The sequence below is a fragment of the Thunnus maccoyii genome, chromosome 16 (assembly GCF_910596095.1).
Source record: "Thunnus maccoyii chromosome 16, fThuMac1.1, whole genome shotgun sequence".
NCBI classification, from domain to species: Eukaryota; Metazoa; Chordata; class Actinopteri; order Scombriformes; family Scombridae; genus Thunnus; species Thunnus maccoyii.
Window position 1 is genome coordinate 8,855,163 of NC_056548.1, and position 17,516 is coordinate 8,872,678.

The 17,516-nt window shown below is 39.5% G+C and overlaps 1 protein-coding gene across 9 annotated transcripts in view; it reads right to left on the reverse strand.

Moving 5' to 3' along the window:
• dtnbb (dystrobrevin, beta b) overlaps positions 1–17,516 on the reverse strand; it is a 35,163-nt gene that overhangs the window by 8,355 nt on the left and 9,292 nt on the right. For 3 of the 9 annotated variants that reach the window (XM_042437151.1, XM_042437152.1, XM_042437155.1), the window contains exons 9-14: positions 16,251–16,417; positions 14,170–14,294; positions 8,450–8,524; positions 3,183–3,273; positions 1,919–2,007; positions 877–990 (exon numbers count right to left, since the gene is read on the reverse strand). In XM_042437151.1, coding sequence (XP_042293085.1) covers positions 877–990; positions 1,919–2,007; positions 3,183–3,273; positions 8,450–8,524; positions 14,170–14,294; positions 16,251–16,417 — 661 coding nt within the window. Of the gene's footprint in view, positions 1–876; positions 991–1,918; positions 2,008–3,182; positions 3,274–7,094; positions 7,267–8,449; positions 8,525–14,169; positions 14,295–16,250; positions 16,418–17,516 lie in introns of those variants that run through there. The other 6 variants (XM_042437153.1, XM_042437158.1, XR_006100466.1 and 3 more) reach the window with 5 other exon arrangements.

Consider the following 17,516-nt stretch of genomic DNA (forward strand, 5'->3'; position numbering starts at 1 on the left):
GTTTAAATTCTAGCCGATCATCATCCCCTGGTGTTCACAGGATGTATTGCATTTTTAAAAAGCACGAAAAACTGAAGCAATCTGTCTGCCTGAAGTCTTCCTTTCAGAACCTCACAAACATCTGCAGACTGTCTGCACTCTCTGCTGCGCTAGTTGTCGACCAGATGGAAAAAGATAATATCAGAGCAGTCCAGCCAGGCTCCAAACACAGCGCAGACTGTGATGAAATAGTTACCACTTGACAATATCCTGGTATAAATCTTGAATCACAAACATTATTCAATTAAATGAAAACTGGAAGAAATAAAAACTGTAGTAAATGTATCATCCAGTGATATAAACCAATTTATTTTGTAATTAAATTCCTATGTTTTTGTACTAATAGATGTAATTAGTTTCTGCTGCACACAACAATCCCCTAACATACCAAAGAGCAAGAGAGAAAAATATTAAAACGAATCTCTTATTCTGCTCAGTGTGAGGCAAACAATATATAATTAACCAGCATTAATGGGTAGCTTATAATTTATGTTATAAAATATTAAATGAATATTAAAGTTAAATCTTTGTCATGACTGTTGACCTTAAACTGATTCATTATTTAGGCCAGACCAGACAAACAAAGGGTCATTCGGGACAAGTGCAGCAACACTCTCTTCCAAGAACTGAACCCAAGTGCTCCAGCATCCTGCCACCATGACAAATGCTCATGCTGAATTATGAAGACATTATTTCTACTCGAAGAATGACTTCAGCCTACATTCAGTAAATACAACGGCCCTAAAGTGATATTGCTAATCGCTTTTCTTAATATATCACTTTCAACTTGTCGTTGTGGATTGAGATGCATTGATAGGTAGCAGGGAGGGATGTTACCTGAGGAGTCGCAGTTCGGTCAGAAGTGTGGGGTTCTGCTGCGCCTTTTCTGGTGTCGGCTGAGAGGCCTGCTCGTGCTCCAAACGCAGCCTCTGGATCTCCTGGAGGATCTCCCTGAATAAGTCAGACAGTCAGTTAAGTACTGAGCACTTAAGTTAAGTACTAATACCCCAAATGTAAAAATAATTGGTTACAAGTAAAGGTTGTGCATTCAAAATCTGATTTAAGCAAAAGTACAAACGTATAATCAGCAAAATGTACTACCAAATGTAGTATCAAAAGTACTATTTATGAGGATTGACTTCTTTCAGAGTATGTTATTATTTTATTATTATTATCATTATTAATGTGTAAGCAATTTAATGTTAGAGTTAATTTTACAGGAAAAGTTCAACATCCTGAGAAATATTTGCTTTCTTGCAGAGAGTTTGTCTCTGCTGGTTGCTGGGCAACCACACAATTATTTTAGGAAGTTACTGCTCCCGGCCAAGAAATAGTTCCACACATAACCTCCCATAAAAACACAACTTATCATTTTTACACTTCGGCTTCTGCAAGGATTGAATAAAGACAATATAATTTTATTATAGTGGGACAGATCCAGGCCTGTTTCCAATCTGTATGCTAAGCTAAGCTAACTAGTTAATGCTGGCAGCCTCATATCTAACAGACACAAGTGAGAGTAGCATCAATCTCACCTAACTCACATCTAACTATTGCTTTTACTATTTAACACAGAGCTGGGTTACTGAATCTGAGACAATGCATCATATCTTAAAAGGTTATGAAATGTTTAGCATGTTGAATGTTAATATACAAGTAACTGCAGCTGTCAGGTAAATGTTGAGTAGAGTAAAAAGTGCAATGTTTTCTTTTGACATGAGGTGGACTATAATGTACACAGTGGCTTAAAATGAAAAAAAAAAAGTACTTAAAAAGTATACTTAAGTATAGTACCACACTGTCAACCAGCCAGCCCACCAATAAGTAAAGAAAATGATTGTTTCGGATGTATAATTAATGTTTAAATGATAAATTGTACCTGTTTTTGTTCTCCAGCTCTGCAATCAGCTGCCTTTGTTGCTTATTGGCATCAAAGTTGAAACCCAGATCTGTTGGTGGACATTGCTGCTGAAAAACAAAATTATCATAGAATGGCATTAACAATGGTGGGCGAACAAAAGTCAAACACCAACAGCTACGTCCTGACCACAGTGAGCAGTAATGATGCTCTGCTGGAGTCTTATTATGTTTCTGCATAAACGGGGAGCCATTTCAGGTTACGGCAGATTTTCTTTATCCCTCTGTATAACAGTCAGACTGCAAAGTACAAATCCAAATAAACCAAAGATAAATCTTCTGTTGGGTCACTGGTTCTCAATAATTCCCTTAAAGGAATAGTTCGACATTTTGGGAAAATGTTTCTCTTGCTGAAAATGTCTCTTGCAGCCACTTAGCTTAGCTTAGCATAAAGACTGGGAACAGACAGGAACAGCTAGCCTAGCCTACCAGCACCTCTAAAGCTCATCAATGAACACATTATTTCTGATTTGTTTAACTGATACAAAACTAAAGTGTAAAAATGACATGTTGTGGTTTTACACAGGGGTCACATGCAGGACTGGACACAGTGACTTCCTGAAGTCTTGTTGTCATTGTGGGGCAACCAGCTTCAGGAACTTCAGGAAGCCCCTGCTCCCGGCGAGCATATAACCCCCTCGTAAAACCACAATTTGTCATTTTTACACTTCAGTTTTAGTATGGATTAAAAGATCAGGTATAACATGTTAATTAGTGAAATTTAGAGCTGTGTGTAGGTGGATTTCGTTACATTTGGACAGAACCAGGTTAGCTGCTTCCCCCTGTTTCCAGTGTTTATGATAAGCTAAGCTAACCAGCTACTTGCTGTTGCTTCATACTGAACAGACAGATATGAGAGTGGTATCAATCATCTCGTCTAACTCTGGACAAGAAAGCAAATTTCCAAAAATGTCCGACATTTGACAATTTGCTTTAAAGCACATGGGACGTGTTTCTTATTTCATATCGTGTTTTAAGAAAACTACACCTGCACCTGCTAAAAGATGAGTGCACTCATCTGACCTTTTCCCCTCCTGTCTTACAAAACAACTATATTTTAAAGCTGAGTGTGACACAGTTTGACTTGTGTGTGTGTGAGAATTTTGCACATTGAGTGAAAAGTACAGCTTCAATTCTCCAGCCACAAAGAAGCCTAACAATAACTTGTCAAAGCATTAAATGTGAAATGCAGGTTGACTGAAGCCCATCACGGGGCGTCCACTCACTGTGGAGTTTCCCGCCTCGGCTGCCAGGCGGGCAGCGTAGCGAGCGATGAGGCGGTGCTCTTCATCTAGTCTGCTGGGACTCTCCAAGACACTGCACAAAGTCAAAGAGAGGTAGATACGTCAAACACACACATACTGAATACAGCAACACAGACTCTACTGTCAAAAGCTCTTTTATAAGTAGAAGTAAAAGTTTACACCATCAAAGTGATTACGTAAAATAATTTTCATGACAAAAAAAACTTTATAACTGAGGTGACCTTAATATATGACAGTTGGCTTTAACTCCAAAGTTGATAGACAGTCTGAGATAATTGGTCATAACAATGAACTGAGATGAATAAGAGCGAATGCAGCATGCCAAATGCATTTGTGAGTGTGCCAATGCCCGTTCTGGCCATTTCATTGCTGACTGGAAACGTCAAAAAGGCATGAAACTTTAAATGATCATGGGCGTGGCATATGGTGTGGACAGATGACAGGACATATGCTGTCCCTTCTCGGCAGGCGGTCTGCAATGAGGAGTGAAAGAGAGCTGAAATGGTGCCGGGCTCTCAGCCTCCAAACAGGACAGCTATCTAACTCTGACTGGAGAATGAGCGATGATTAAGACCATTAAATCCAATCTGGCTTCAGACCCGCTGCATCAACAACTACAGTCCCTGCAGCCTCGTATACACTGCAAACCAGTGATAAAAGCAAAAAGAAACAAGAAAAAAAAGCATTATTATTATTATATAAAAAAGACTTTAAAAAGCTGCAAGTGTGATGAGATAAATTAGGCTACTCCAGATGCGACAGTACCTCGCTTGTTTCAAGGGTTTTCTTATTTCAGTGATGATATCTGAAAATACTCGGCTGATCATGTGACTTGTTTCAAGATAGCCTCACTTGACTGAAGAAAATTTAGTTGATCTGCATCAGGAAAAAAGTGAAATCACTCCACCAACATGTTAAAACATTTGTTTTGAGGGGAAATTTCAAGACTCTGACAGGAAATGTCTCTTTTTAAATAATTTACAGTCTCGTCCTCAAACTGAAGCATAAACACAGCCTGAGGTTTCTTGTAGGATTAAAGTAATGCATTAACACACATCAGGGAGCTGCTCGGGTTGGCTCAGGAGAAGCGATGACCCTGCAGGGTCACTGCATGTCTGGATGTTTTTTATCTTCAGGCTATCACTCCAAAAGCTCCTGTATTTGCTTCATCGGGGAGTTTCCTGGCACCACCTGACAGTCTGTGCCAGGTTTTGGACAAAGATTCACAATCTGCCTTAAAGCTCTCCTGAACTGGCGTCTTTCCCAGGTACTTTTATTTTGGTCACATGTGTGAAGAAATCTCTCAAACACAATAGCTCAGACACCGCTGGGTTTATTTTGGTGAGAAATAAATAGGTGATGTTTTTTAAAACTGTTTTCTGACTTTCCTGATGGCGCTTTAACCAAAGGTCACAACTTTCAGAGTCCAGAGATCTGAACTTGTCCGAACTTCCCAACACATCTGGAGGGAGGCATCTTGTTCTTGATTGGCCCTGCAGCAGTGACGTTTACATGTTTATGTCACTGGGCAATATGGTTTGAATCAATATCACAATATGAATAACAACAGTTCTCGGATATTCATATATAGTATATGTAATTTCTTTATCACTAATGATAATGTATTATAAAGTTGGAGTGGATTTCCTTTTAGAAAAGATAATCATCTCATGATACTATCCATAAGTGATACTGTTCAAAATTACCTCACATCTTGTCTCTCATTTACATCTTGTAACTTATCCAATCATTACTTTACACAGCTCTTATTGCACTAAGACATTTTAAAAGCTTTATTATCTGATGTTAATTATGACTTGTAATTGTTTTTTGTGAATTCTAATTGTCTAATTGGTTGTTTGTCTGACTGCTGGCTGTGTTGTTGTTAACTGTAATTGTCTTTTGTTATCAGATTTCTTTTGAAAAGAATGAAGATGATAAAATAAAGTTACTTATATCATACATGGCAAAAAACGCATACAAAATAATCACATTAATGTTCATTGCAATGAACTGAGTTCCACTGTTATGCAGACGTAACTCTTCATACATTCAAAAAATCATTCAAAAAAAAAATAAATCATTCATTCATCAAATTAATTAATAATAGCAGAATTTTGTGAAATTGCTAAATTTTATTGTATCATCACTATTTAATTCCACTGAAAGTCAATAAATTATAAATGTCCAGTTTGCAGTAAAGCATGGAGGACCAGAAGTAGTTTAGTCACCAGAAAAAGAGAGTGAAGGTAAATTTAAAGCTGGACTGAAGAACTTTTACATTTAAATGAACGTCCGTTACATTCAAGCCCTTCCCAAATGGGTTAACACAATGCTGATTAAGCCTATCACCGCCGGATGAATCTCTCACAGTATACAGAGTTTTTCAATCTGTTGTCTGGTATGACATTTCTCACGCTGATGCACTGGTAGTGCGGGAAGTTAAGTATCCCAGAATGCATTTCGAACCAACTGGCAGCAATGGGGGACAGTAGCTCTGTTAATATAGCTGGGTGTCCATCCAAATGTATTGCAAATTTTAAACAAACGTTAAGAAAATTGGCAAAAGAAAATGCAAATTTTTGCCCGTTTCCATTGAATACTGTTATGTGAATATTACAAGTTGGTTCATCGAGATAAGCAGCAGGTGGCGGTGATTCTCCAGTCAGGTGCCATTATACCACTGCAGAAGAAGAGGATGCAACAAGATACACCAGTCAAACCTCAAGCAGTGAATAATAATAATATGATGGTAATATGATATTTCTGTTTGTTTCAAATAGTAATTTGGAGTGAGAGTTACTCTCCTCATCTCTCCACTGATTTTTCGTCTCTTCAGTGGAGCAGAAATCTTTATTTAAAACTGTCAACATCAATCATGTGAGTTAAATGTTTGCTACGTCATAACTTATTCGGCAAAGGTGTTTCCATCCTCCAATTAGCGCATTAACTCTTTTTCAAAAAAGGCAAAAACCACCTCAAGCGACTGTAAAAACTTTTTTTGCGAAATCTGAGGACAATTCTCAGTTAACTGAATTAAAACTCATCAAGCTCAAGACAGCATTTTGTAAAAAAAAAAAATCTTTTGCTGCTGTTGTTCAGCATGACTAACAGGTAATAAATTGTGTGGTGTCTGTTCGCCCTTGGAGGACCGGCTAGTGGTGAGCGACTGTCTGTGAGAGAGAGCAAGGTGGGAGGGAGCAGATGCCATGTCAGCAGAGCAGACAATATCAGAGAGCAGACAGTGATGGATGCTGGAGGCACAACACATACAATTTTTCAAACAACAGTGTGCATTCAGTTTCTACTTTGGACATCTTAAGAGCGAGTGAGCTCACAATCATGAATGTGTTCTATTTTTTCCCTCCTGACAAAAAGAGGAATTTGAAAGTGTCACCAAACATAGACAGCACTAGTGCTGCTTTTCAGTTTGGGTCTGTTGAACTGAGGCAGAGCCACAAGGAGCTTTGCATTATTCAGCAGTGGCATCTTTGACTCATAGGCCCTTCGTGTGAAATCAGGCATGCGTGTTAATTATAACAATAGATCATTATTTACAAATCAGATGTGACACACAGATATGCTGGTAGGAACTGTCCTTCTGCTCCGAGTGAAGCCTGCTCCTTCCCTCCTCATTCAACACCTCATCTACCGGTATCCATACTGACACTCAACACAACCTATTTTGGAAGCGTCACGGTGGCTTAATGCGCAATTTCTGCCCTAAATATGGCAGCTGTGTAGTTGTTATGCCCCTCCAAGGCAACAGCATCCTCAGTGCATGACATCTTCCCAAAGCAGCTCTGACTCACGGAGCAAAATGTCAAGACAAAGGTTATCAGGCTTCTTCATTACTGCCACAGTGAAACAAACCTCAGGAGAGCGTCGCCTTCCTCTGTACATGCAGCAACACGTGATGTCTTCGACTGACCTCCACGGGTCTGGATGCTCGGCTTTATTTGCCGCCTCGGGTGTCCCTATCTTGTCAGTTCCCTTCAAACCAGCTCTGATCTTGATACTGTCAGCCCTCGGAGACAACACTGCGCTGCACAAAATGTTCATCCCAGGAAGAAACTTAATCTAGTACTGATTCTTAGTGTCTCATTTTTCGAAAAAGCAGATACAAAATCTTCCGACAAAGTGGGATAATTACACTTGCTTTAAAATTTAATCGCAAAAAAAAATATTGAGAGCAAAAGCCTTCACACAGATTTTTATGATAAAAATACACATTTTAGGGTCCAGCACTTGATAAAATGGCTATCTGCGATGGACATTTTTTGCAGTGTGTGTGCTGCCCTTCAGCTGCCTCTAGCTTGCTGCCTGGACTCCTTGGTGTGCTACTGTATGATAACTCAGCCCAGAGGAACACAAGTGGAAAAAACATCCACAGACTCCATTCAGGCTCCTTCTGAATCCTCTACAAAAACCTTTGTCTGGATTTCAATCAAACACCTGATACAGAACAGGGTGGATATCTCGCTTTTCTTTTTGTATGCTGGACAGTGACGTCTCTTCCCTCCAAATGTGCCGTGGGAAGTCCCTGAGCAGTTCCATCTTGCAGATACAAATTACCGAAAAGATGTGATAGAGAGCTACCGTATGCAAAAAAAGGAAAATCCAACCAGCACAGACCTGCAGGACAGAGTGCAGATACATTACAGCTCTCTCAGATTGCTCTCCATTATCAAATTCATAACTACAATGGTTCATTACCACTGTAAATAATAATAGAGGTGGCCTTTAAATGAGAGTGGCTAAAATGAGAGGACAATTACCTTCACGGGGGCCCTCGCCTGCTATCTGCTTACACGATGATGAGGCTCCAATTCTATCATCATCTATTTGTCAAATTAGCCCTTTAAGTGGGAGTGCTCACATATTCTTCGTGACAGCGTAGCAAATTTTCCTCTAAAAATACACTCATAAGGGCATGCTGCTCAGATGCAACAAAATGTGTGTCAAGTGTGAGGGAACAAATAACATCTGTAGCCTGATTTGTCGCTCTATTCTTGTTATTTCCACAGATGAGAGAGAATCTGTCACCTATTCTGAGCACAGAGCGAATTAAAAGAACTTATTTCCGCATTTTTTTGTGTGTGTGACTTAAAGTGACATTTTGTCATCTTTGAAGAATACATTAGAGGTAATCATCACAGAAGTGCATCTGATTCTGTGGAATAATATCTTCAAAAAGACAGTGTGAGATCATCCCTGGGGGTGCTTACCTTTTGGTAGGAGTAGGTGCCCCAGAGGACATGAGCATTGTGTCGTTCATGTTGCTGGCCACTGGTTTCGGCTGACTAAAAGACAAGATTAAAGGTCTTTAATGCTATACTGCAGGGGCCTGTGGTGCTTGTCACCGGGGAATGGAGTAGAGGGCATTTGCATTTTATTAATAAGCATGAATCAGCGATCCTGACTTCAATTTAATCCAACTGTACAAAAGAGGGCAAGAGGGGAGGCAGGGGGGATCATTATAAACCACTGAGTGTGGAGCACAAAACAGGCAACATGTTGTACTGTGTTAACTTAAAATTGTTGCGGAATAATTGACTTTTTCCGGGAATGGCAATTTAGATGTTTTTAGGGCTGTTAGCTTAAACCTAATTAACATGAGCAAGAGCAACAACAGCAGACAAGAAAATCTAATTAAACTGGAAGTCTGTGAAAAACCAGGAAAGGTGACATTGTGGGAGGTAATTTGTGCGAGTAAACAAAGCGATGGGGTCCATCTGGCGGCTGAATCTGTGGCCCCGGCGAGCTCATCAGAACCCAAAAACCCCGGGACCACAGGGTCTCATTAACGGATCAAAATATCACTCAGGTGCTCTCAGCTTCACACTTCGCCCGGCACAGAAAATAGCAGCCGCTCACGACAGCACTCAATTTCCATATCTCTGTAGTTGCATCTCTTCAATCTGCACAGAGTATCTCTCTGTAGCTATCAGCCTTGATTCCATTGTAACTGACTGTTTTATTTAAAGCGCTCATTATCACATAAAAAGCAAAACACTGAACAACATTGTGTCCTATTATGCTTATTTGTCCAATCAGCATTTCGGGCCAGATGAAGCTATTTATATCCAAATTGTGAAGAATACTGTTATCAGCATGAGGCATAAGTCTTTTTTTTTCTTTTTTTTTGGCTATAGTGCTTAAACAGCACGCATACTCTTCTTCTTTATGCATGAACAAATTATTACAGCTCTACTGAACACAAAACAGAAATCAGAGCAAGAGGAATTGCTTAATTTTGGGTCACTAATTGTATTCAAATAATTTCACAAACCAAAATACATATTCCCTGCATTAATGTGAATGCTCAAGGGGGTTTGTGTGTTCTTTTTAAAGACATACTGCAATTATTCATACATTTGAAATTCTCCCAGGACTAGCCTAACAGATCAAAAGAAAGCCATGGACAGTCCTGCATGAGTAATTTATCAGTTTTTTAAAGGCCATTTGCACAGATTCAATCCTGCTAATTGTTATTTTGCATGCGTAAGAGAACAACACTTAAAAGACAGAAAAAAGAAGCAAGGTTAACCCTGTCACTACTCAAACCTGCACACATGCTGCCATCTGGTCTCAGTAAAAAAAAGCCCAGTCCATGTGAAAAATGTTTACTTCTCGTTTTAAACACATTAGACACGAGGCATCACTTACCTCTGTGAGGAGAGAAAGCACCTGCCTGGCTGGCAAAATACATCCAACTGCTGCTGTTGCCAGATGCCTAATCTGCCCTCAACTGAGCAGGCGAGCATCTCAATGTACTACACTGCTGCTGTCTCCAAGGAAACTCGGCGGTCACATGACTTTATGACGACGTAGGTTCTCTCTCTCTCTCTCTCTCTCTGGCTCACACATACACTCTCTCTCTCCTCTCCGTCTCTCTCTCTCTCTGAAACTCTCTGCTCCGACTCTGTCTTTTCACCTCTCTGAGACATGAGGACAGAAAATTAAGAAAATGCCATTTGCTCAAAATACATCTAATGCAACCTCTAATAATAATAATAAAAAAAAAAGCACAAATCTACTCTCATCTCTTCAGGACAAAAACGAACTGCCCCCTACTGTCTACACTATAATTGCATTTACATATCTTAACTCTTCCCCTTACCTTCAGCGAGTTACATAAGTCACAGCTGTCCTTCTATAATAATCAAATAATCATCAGTCATTTTCGAGTACACTAATATAACTCTTGTGGAACAGTAATTTGCGACAAAAAAAAAAAAGCTTCTTATGTAAAAGCATCAGAGTAGCAGTATTTATTTTCACTTGGACGCCATCCTCTAAGTACTTGGATTAATTCTAACAGACTTATTCACATCAGCGTCTGCAGCATGGTGGTTCAACTGAGAAATAAATGTTGACTGAGGACACATTGTCCGGTCAGGGAGCCGGCGTCTCGGAGGTCAAACAGGAGTGAATTGACACAACATTTAGGCACAAAGAGATCAAAGTCTGCAATGCGCTAAGCCTTGTGTTACCTGCGTGCAGTGAATGACAATGTACCCCCCCCCCTCCCTCCCTCTCCCCCCCTCACCCCCTTTTCCATGCACTTGGCAGTTGGCAGGGGTACAGGGAAAATTAAGTGCTCACATTCGCCTCACACATTCACCTTACTTCTGACAACAACGGATGCATGGCTGCCTTCAATCGCCCTCAGCCGGCTAAAAATAATACCCAAACATGAAGCATCCTCCCTGCTGGCAACAGTGCTCCTATTTCCCCGCAAGGCTGTCAGTTCCTCAGCCATAAAAACCCAATGGATCGCCCTCGCAGAAAAGTGAATTACATGCCTGTTCTCTCCATTTTAATGACATTGATGGAATTTGCATTGACCCGGAGAGTAAAAAAAGATGTAAAACAGAGGAAGGCATTTAAAAAATGTTATGGGATTTCTGGGGATTATATAGAGAGTGGAAAATTGGTTGCTAAATATTAAACATGGCTCATAGAGAATTTTGACGCTATAGTGCATATTCCACATTAATGCAAAGTACGGTAAGATGCCTATTTTGGACTCTTAGACTATTTTGGTGCTTAAAGTCTTCTAGCAGAAGCGGTGCTAAGTCTGAAGGTAAGAAGCCGTATCATAGATTTAAAGTTCCTGAGACAGACGGTGCATCCCAAACCTATAACTCCTCTCCAAAACACAAATCCCCAAGAATCTTGCTGACAGCTTGAGCGGAGGGAAAAATTCACAGCTCAGCTCGCTGTTAGTCTTTGCTTTCAGATGCCAGTAAATACTTCAAAACAGCATCAGAATAGCTACACTATGTCTGAAGACGATGCGAGGGATTGGACAATTGGGAGACTCGTGTCCCTTCGATTTGTGAGTTTTGATCAAACCTGACGCTCTACCCTGATTCTGCCATTATTACTTACTCACAGGTGCTTCGTCAGCCTCACACGCACGTACACACACCTGAGAGAGCGCGCTGATGGATGTCTCCCGGTTTACAACGTGAAATAACACCTCTCCGCAGACAACATTCATCAGGACTGGCAACTATCTGTGCTAGTTTTAAACTAAAATGGAGACATGGCAGTTTTCCTGTGACTCATTATCTGAGGGATCCAGTTTGAGCGAAGATTTCTGTTGCCAGCAGGGAAATCAACATGGGAATGGTAGGCAGATAATTACTGTATTCACCCACAATTTCTCTGAAATTGACTGTAAAGAAATGGGAATTACTCCATTAGTGCCAGCTTGTCCGCATACTAATGACTACAAAGAGTGCAGAAGTAGGGTTTATAATTGGTATGTTGTATTTAAAGGAAAAGTTCAATTTTGGGGGGGGAATTATTTGCTTTCCTGCTGAGAGTTAGATTAGAAGATCGATACCGCTCTCAAACATGAGAGAAGTATTGATCTTCTCATCTAAGTTTCAGGAAGAAAAAATGTCAAACTATTCCTTTAAATGTCATAATCTCAAATTATGTGTCATAAATTCTGCATATCTTTATCTGCGTGCGTACAAATAGACTCATTTTATATCAGCTGGGAATGATTTGACATTAAAAACGGGATAGCTAAGTATGGACGCATTAAATCCGAACCAAAATTAGCACAGCAGTCACTGATGAATACATATTTTGAAAGGTTGTCGTGTTTAAAAAAAAACATCTTTTCATGGTTGATGAGAGGTGTGCTACTTTATCACCTCACGAATAACAAAACATAAAAGCTTTAGGAAACAAAGGTAGATATTTTTCCATCATCAAAGACAGAGACGTCCCTGTGTCAGACATAACAATAGATACACAGAGACATACAAACAAGTCTCAGGGGTCAACAGTCATATCCATTATCCTAAAAGTCAGTGAACACACACACACACACAGAGCTACCAACCTTGAAATGTCATCTGTGAGAGCATGAAAATGCACTTTGTCCTTTAAAGTCTTAAAGAGAACATAACGACAAGAAGTTCCTGCAATTTCAACCCGAAAACTTCATCTTTAGAGGTATCACAGAGATATAGTATATATGGCTGTGCGTGATGAATAATACATCTTTAATTTGAGGTAAAATATGCTCAAACAGGAGCCTTAGTTCAAGGAAAAATCTTTCTTAGAAAAAGAATTACAATGAAAGGCTGCTGTACAATAAAATCCAATATAATCAAGAGCCCCAAGTGAATTTTCCAGGACAGGACTCAATATTCACAGGGCCTCCATCATCTCAAATAATCAAAATCGTAAAAAAAAACAACAAAAAAACAAAAAAACGACACGGATTACTGCTCGCTGAGGGCACTGGATAGACATAATCCAAAAATAGTCCTAGCCACAAATTTTATTTTAATCAATATTAATCTACTTGTGTGATGTAATTTCATGCTACACAGCCTATACCGCGCAGGATAATCCAATCGCCTCATCTCTCAGTTGGAGGAAAACATCCGGGTTGACAGTTGATTCTCCGCATTGTGATGAATTGTAAATATATGCAAATGTAAACTTCATCTTAAATGCATAAGTTTGAGCACAATGCAGAAAAAATCCTCCTGCCAGTGGGCAGAGCCTCGATGAGAACTGATTCAGAGATGATGGTATCTATCGTGCAGTAAAACAGGAAATCATGTTGATGTATTTATGTTGTGTCTATATTTCTTGGCATTCACTGAGCTAGTTTCTCCCCCGTGATGTAGCTCACTATCAATTACTCACTGACACTTGCCAGCAGCAAAAGCATATACAGACAGCTTACTGTAGATTTATGATCGTGACTGGAATATGAAGCAGGATTTTGTTATGAAATGCGCCACGAGAAATGTTGAAAGCTCAAATGAGAAAGTTGTTATTCCCTATAATCCTATTAATGCCATGAACAAGCAAAATCATAAATCACTTCTTAAAATCTGAAACATTATTTGATTTTGTCTTGGTGGAGGCCAAAAACCGCCAGTTTCGGCATAACGATGATGTGAAAAATATGAAGTGACCTTAGCGATGCGAGCTACTGCGGATGTATCTCGGTGGTGGAATTGATTATGGAAATCGCACTATTTTTCAACTGAAATGTAAATGAGTGTGCCAGGTTTAAGACAGCAGCAGAATATAATGCATTTCCTATAATGACTTCCAGGAGCCTCAAAGCCTGGAGTGTGAGATTTATACCACCGTCCCTGTTTCATTGCCAACAGACTGATGAGGACTACTGCGCTCTTAACGGCAGCGGTGGCTGAACCTTAGCGTAGTATATCAGCATTTCCGTGTTAGCAAATAATCAGGGGCTTGACATCTTAGCGAGATGGCACACTATCAGTCATGTGGTGACAGCGAAATGGAAAGATGGAGGCAGTTACATGACGGGAACAACTATAGATCATTAGCACACTGGGTACTACTGTGCTGTTCATCAACAAATCAGTTGGGTGTCCCTCATTAATGACACAAATAGTGGTAACAAATGCCTTGGAGAGGCTCTTACACAGTATGGGTGAGTTCCTGTGGTCTCTCTGCCTGTTCGGGGAACACAGGATGCGGTGGCTCTCCGATGGGGACGCAGCCTAGAGATTTACTGATTGCGTGGCTCAGCTTTTTGGCCGGAGACTTCTGTGAAGAGGGCGGGAAAAACAGAGTATCTGTCACCTTGTGTGTTGTATTCACTGCTGTCATCGTGTCAGAATAGTAGGAACAGTTTTAAGCTGCTGCAGGGGTAATTTACATAACTAGGTCAACAGTTTGTTTACTCGGTCAAAAGTGTGGATCAGCAGTAGTTTGTGCATATTCAGTCTGCTACTTGAGATGCGGTTCTGGTGGCTGCGGTGCTGTTATACAAGCTGCACTACAGCCCTAAAACTGCACTGCAATCTGGCTATTATGCTGCTTTCACTTCGTATGAGAAGTGATGGAGGGTAGAGTACGACTTGTGTACGTTCACATCATTGAGCAACTGTGGAATGACAATTTAACACCTTATCCATTAAATTTGGGTTTAAGTATCTTGAACAACATATTTGTTATGTGCTTCCATATAATTGGAAGATATATTGGACCTCTAAGTCATCATCAGTTTTCCGGTCATAATTACAACTTTGATGTTAACATAAAAGATGTTTACAAGTCTGAAACAGGTAATTACAGTAACACTCGATGACACGTAGGCAGCGTAACTATAAAATACAGTACCAAAATTTTTACAATGGGTTTTTGATGGAAGATACTGTGTGCATAAATTTTTACACAACTGTTGTGAGGGAGAAAGGTTTTTATAAAGTTGATAGACATCAGATATTAAGAAAAATAGGAATTATCTACACTTGGGGTAAATTTTGCTTTCAAACATACTAATTAAGTGCAGCAGAAGATCGAAACTGGTAACTACTCCTCACATTTTAACCAACTTTTTAATTTGACGACAATATTTAAACAAGCCAATCAAAACTCCCCCTCAGAGTGAGTAGTAAATTAAGATGTAGATTCACAAATAGTAACTGTAATAAACATATCAAGCAAAAGCGAAATATTGCATTGTGGGTTTTTTTTAGCAAAAATTATTTTTATTTTGAGGGGACTTATGGTGATGTTGGTTATTATGACTTTGGTTATTGTGGTACAAACTTCCTGATGAACAGAGATTTATCACTATGTTCATGTTGCACTTTCTTGTATTTAAATCTATTGTGTTATTCTATATATGTTACATGTTCCTGTGTGCATTTTAATGTAAAGAACATTTAGTTCACCTGTTATGAATGTTTTTATTTTTTTATGAAATGAAATAGCCCGTCTTTGTCTATAAAATGCATACATTTTACACTTTATAATTCTGACATTCACATATAAAAGCTGAAAGTAAATATAGTGCGCTGAGTAGCACAGTAAGAGGCCTGTTAGAGCAGCCATGGTTAGTAATAATGCCAGTTAATCAGAATAGTGGCAGATGGAAAATGTTTCCAAATGTCAAAGACAAACATTACAGGTTGTTTTGAAGACTAGAAACCAAATGACATGTGGTAAACAATGTCACAGATGTGACATATGATTTACACCAATTTGTCCCAAAAGTAAAAAGCCAATAGTGGCCTGATATATCAGATAAAATGATTTATCCACCTAACCTTTCTGATAAATAGCATGAATGCTTTTTTTTATATTTCAGACATTGTTTTGTGTTTCACGCACTCAGGCCTGTCATCCCAGTCCTGAGGTTTCATGAATCAGTCATTCTTCACTGTGTACAACTGAGTGAGATGGGAATTGGATTTGGGATCCAGCGCCTATGACTTCCCTTGTTTCGATTTATAATATAATGATCAATCCTTGGGGAAATGCGGCAACATAGTGAATTCAATCAATACAATTTCACTTACCAAAATTAGTAAAAAAAAACCCACCATAAAATCCCCCTCGGATTGCTTTGAGAGGACAGGAAATGTAGGGAGACGCCTGAATGGTGTGCTATGTTGTAAAATCATTCCACGCACTCAGAGAGATATTGACTTTTGAATTGTTTAGAAAAGGGAAAAACACAATGTAAAATTGAAAGTCATTAGGGCTTTGTCTTACCCAAGATGAGTGCTCCTTCATCTGGTGCTGGTTGCTATGGGGACCATTAGCATGGCCACGCCAGAAGCAGCTCTGACAGAGCTGGTAGCCATGGCACTGTTGGCACCGATACCGGAAACCCATCATGCTCTCACTCCGGCAATATGAACATTCCACCGGATGGAAGACTGAGTGGTGAAAACATAACAAAGGGAGGATTTTCTTTTCGTGTTTTCTCCGTATAAGTAAAATCTCTACTTACAGGGTCACAGAAAGGGTAACAGAAAATGTATGTACTCCCACAGCCCTATCAGAGGAACTCAAGCACCCCTTTACATACACAGTCTTCATCTTCCAAATGTATTCATTTGAAATTATTTTAAACTGGACGTTACATAACACTATTAAAGGACCAGTGTGTAGAATTTAGTGGCATCTAGTGGAACGGACTTGGCAGAACTGGAATATAATACTCAGAAGTATGTTTTAATTAGTGTATAATCACCTGAAAATAAGAACTGTTGTGTTTACCTTAGAATCAGCCCTTTACATCTTCATAGGGAGCAGATCCTCTTCCACAGAGGCCGCCATGTTGCAAAACCATGTTTCTGCAGAGGCCCAGAACGGACAAACCAAACACCGGCTCTAGAGAGGGCCTTTCACGTTTTTTGCGAGTTTCGTGGCCACCGTAGGTTCTTCTACATGTCTGGAGGGGGAGGGGGAGGGGAGGTGTACTCATTTGGTTGCAGTCTGCAACCTCACTGCTAGATGCCACTAAATCTTACACACTGTTCCTTTAATTATATAAAATTGATATTGCAACCTTTTTTTCATATAGCAATCCTGGAATTGTTTAGGCTTGTGCTCACTTTTTCTTTTTCTCATTCGTTTTGGTTGAATTTGCATTTATACTGTCACTTGATGTGGCAGAAGTTGGATGTTTAAACTATTTTATTCATTACTTTTCAGCTCTTTCAACTCTGTTTATGTGCTAATGAGTTTGAATGCAATTCAAGCATTGAACGTGTAAGTTGACTCTCATACCTGACAGTCATTGTGACAATAAATATACTTTAAGATCAACCTCACACCAATTTATAATCATATTTGTGTTATTTTCCTCCTGCACACAAACATGTGGACATATTTTTTACTAAATTATAATTTTTTATTTTTTTTTTCCAGATTTGCTGAGCTGCTCCACAATCTTTTCATGTACCCCTGACAACTGCAGAAATACAAGTTATCCTGGTTGGGGAACACCATTTTAAGGTAAGTTTATTGGAG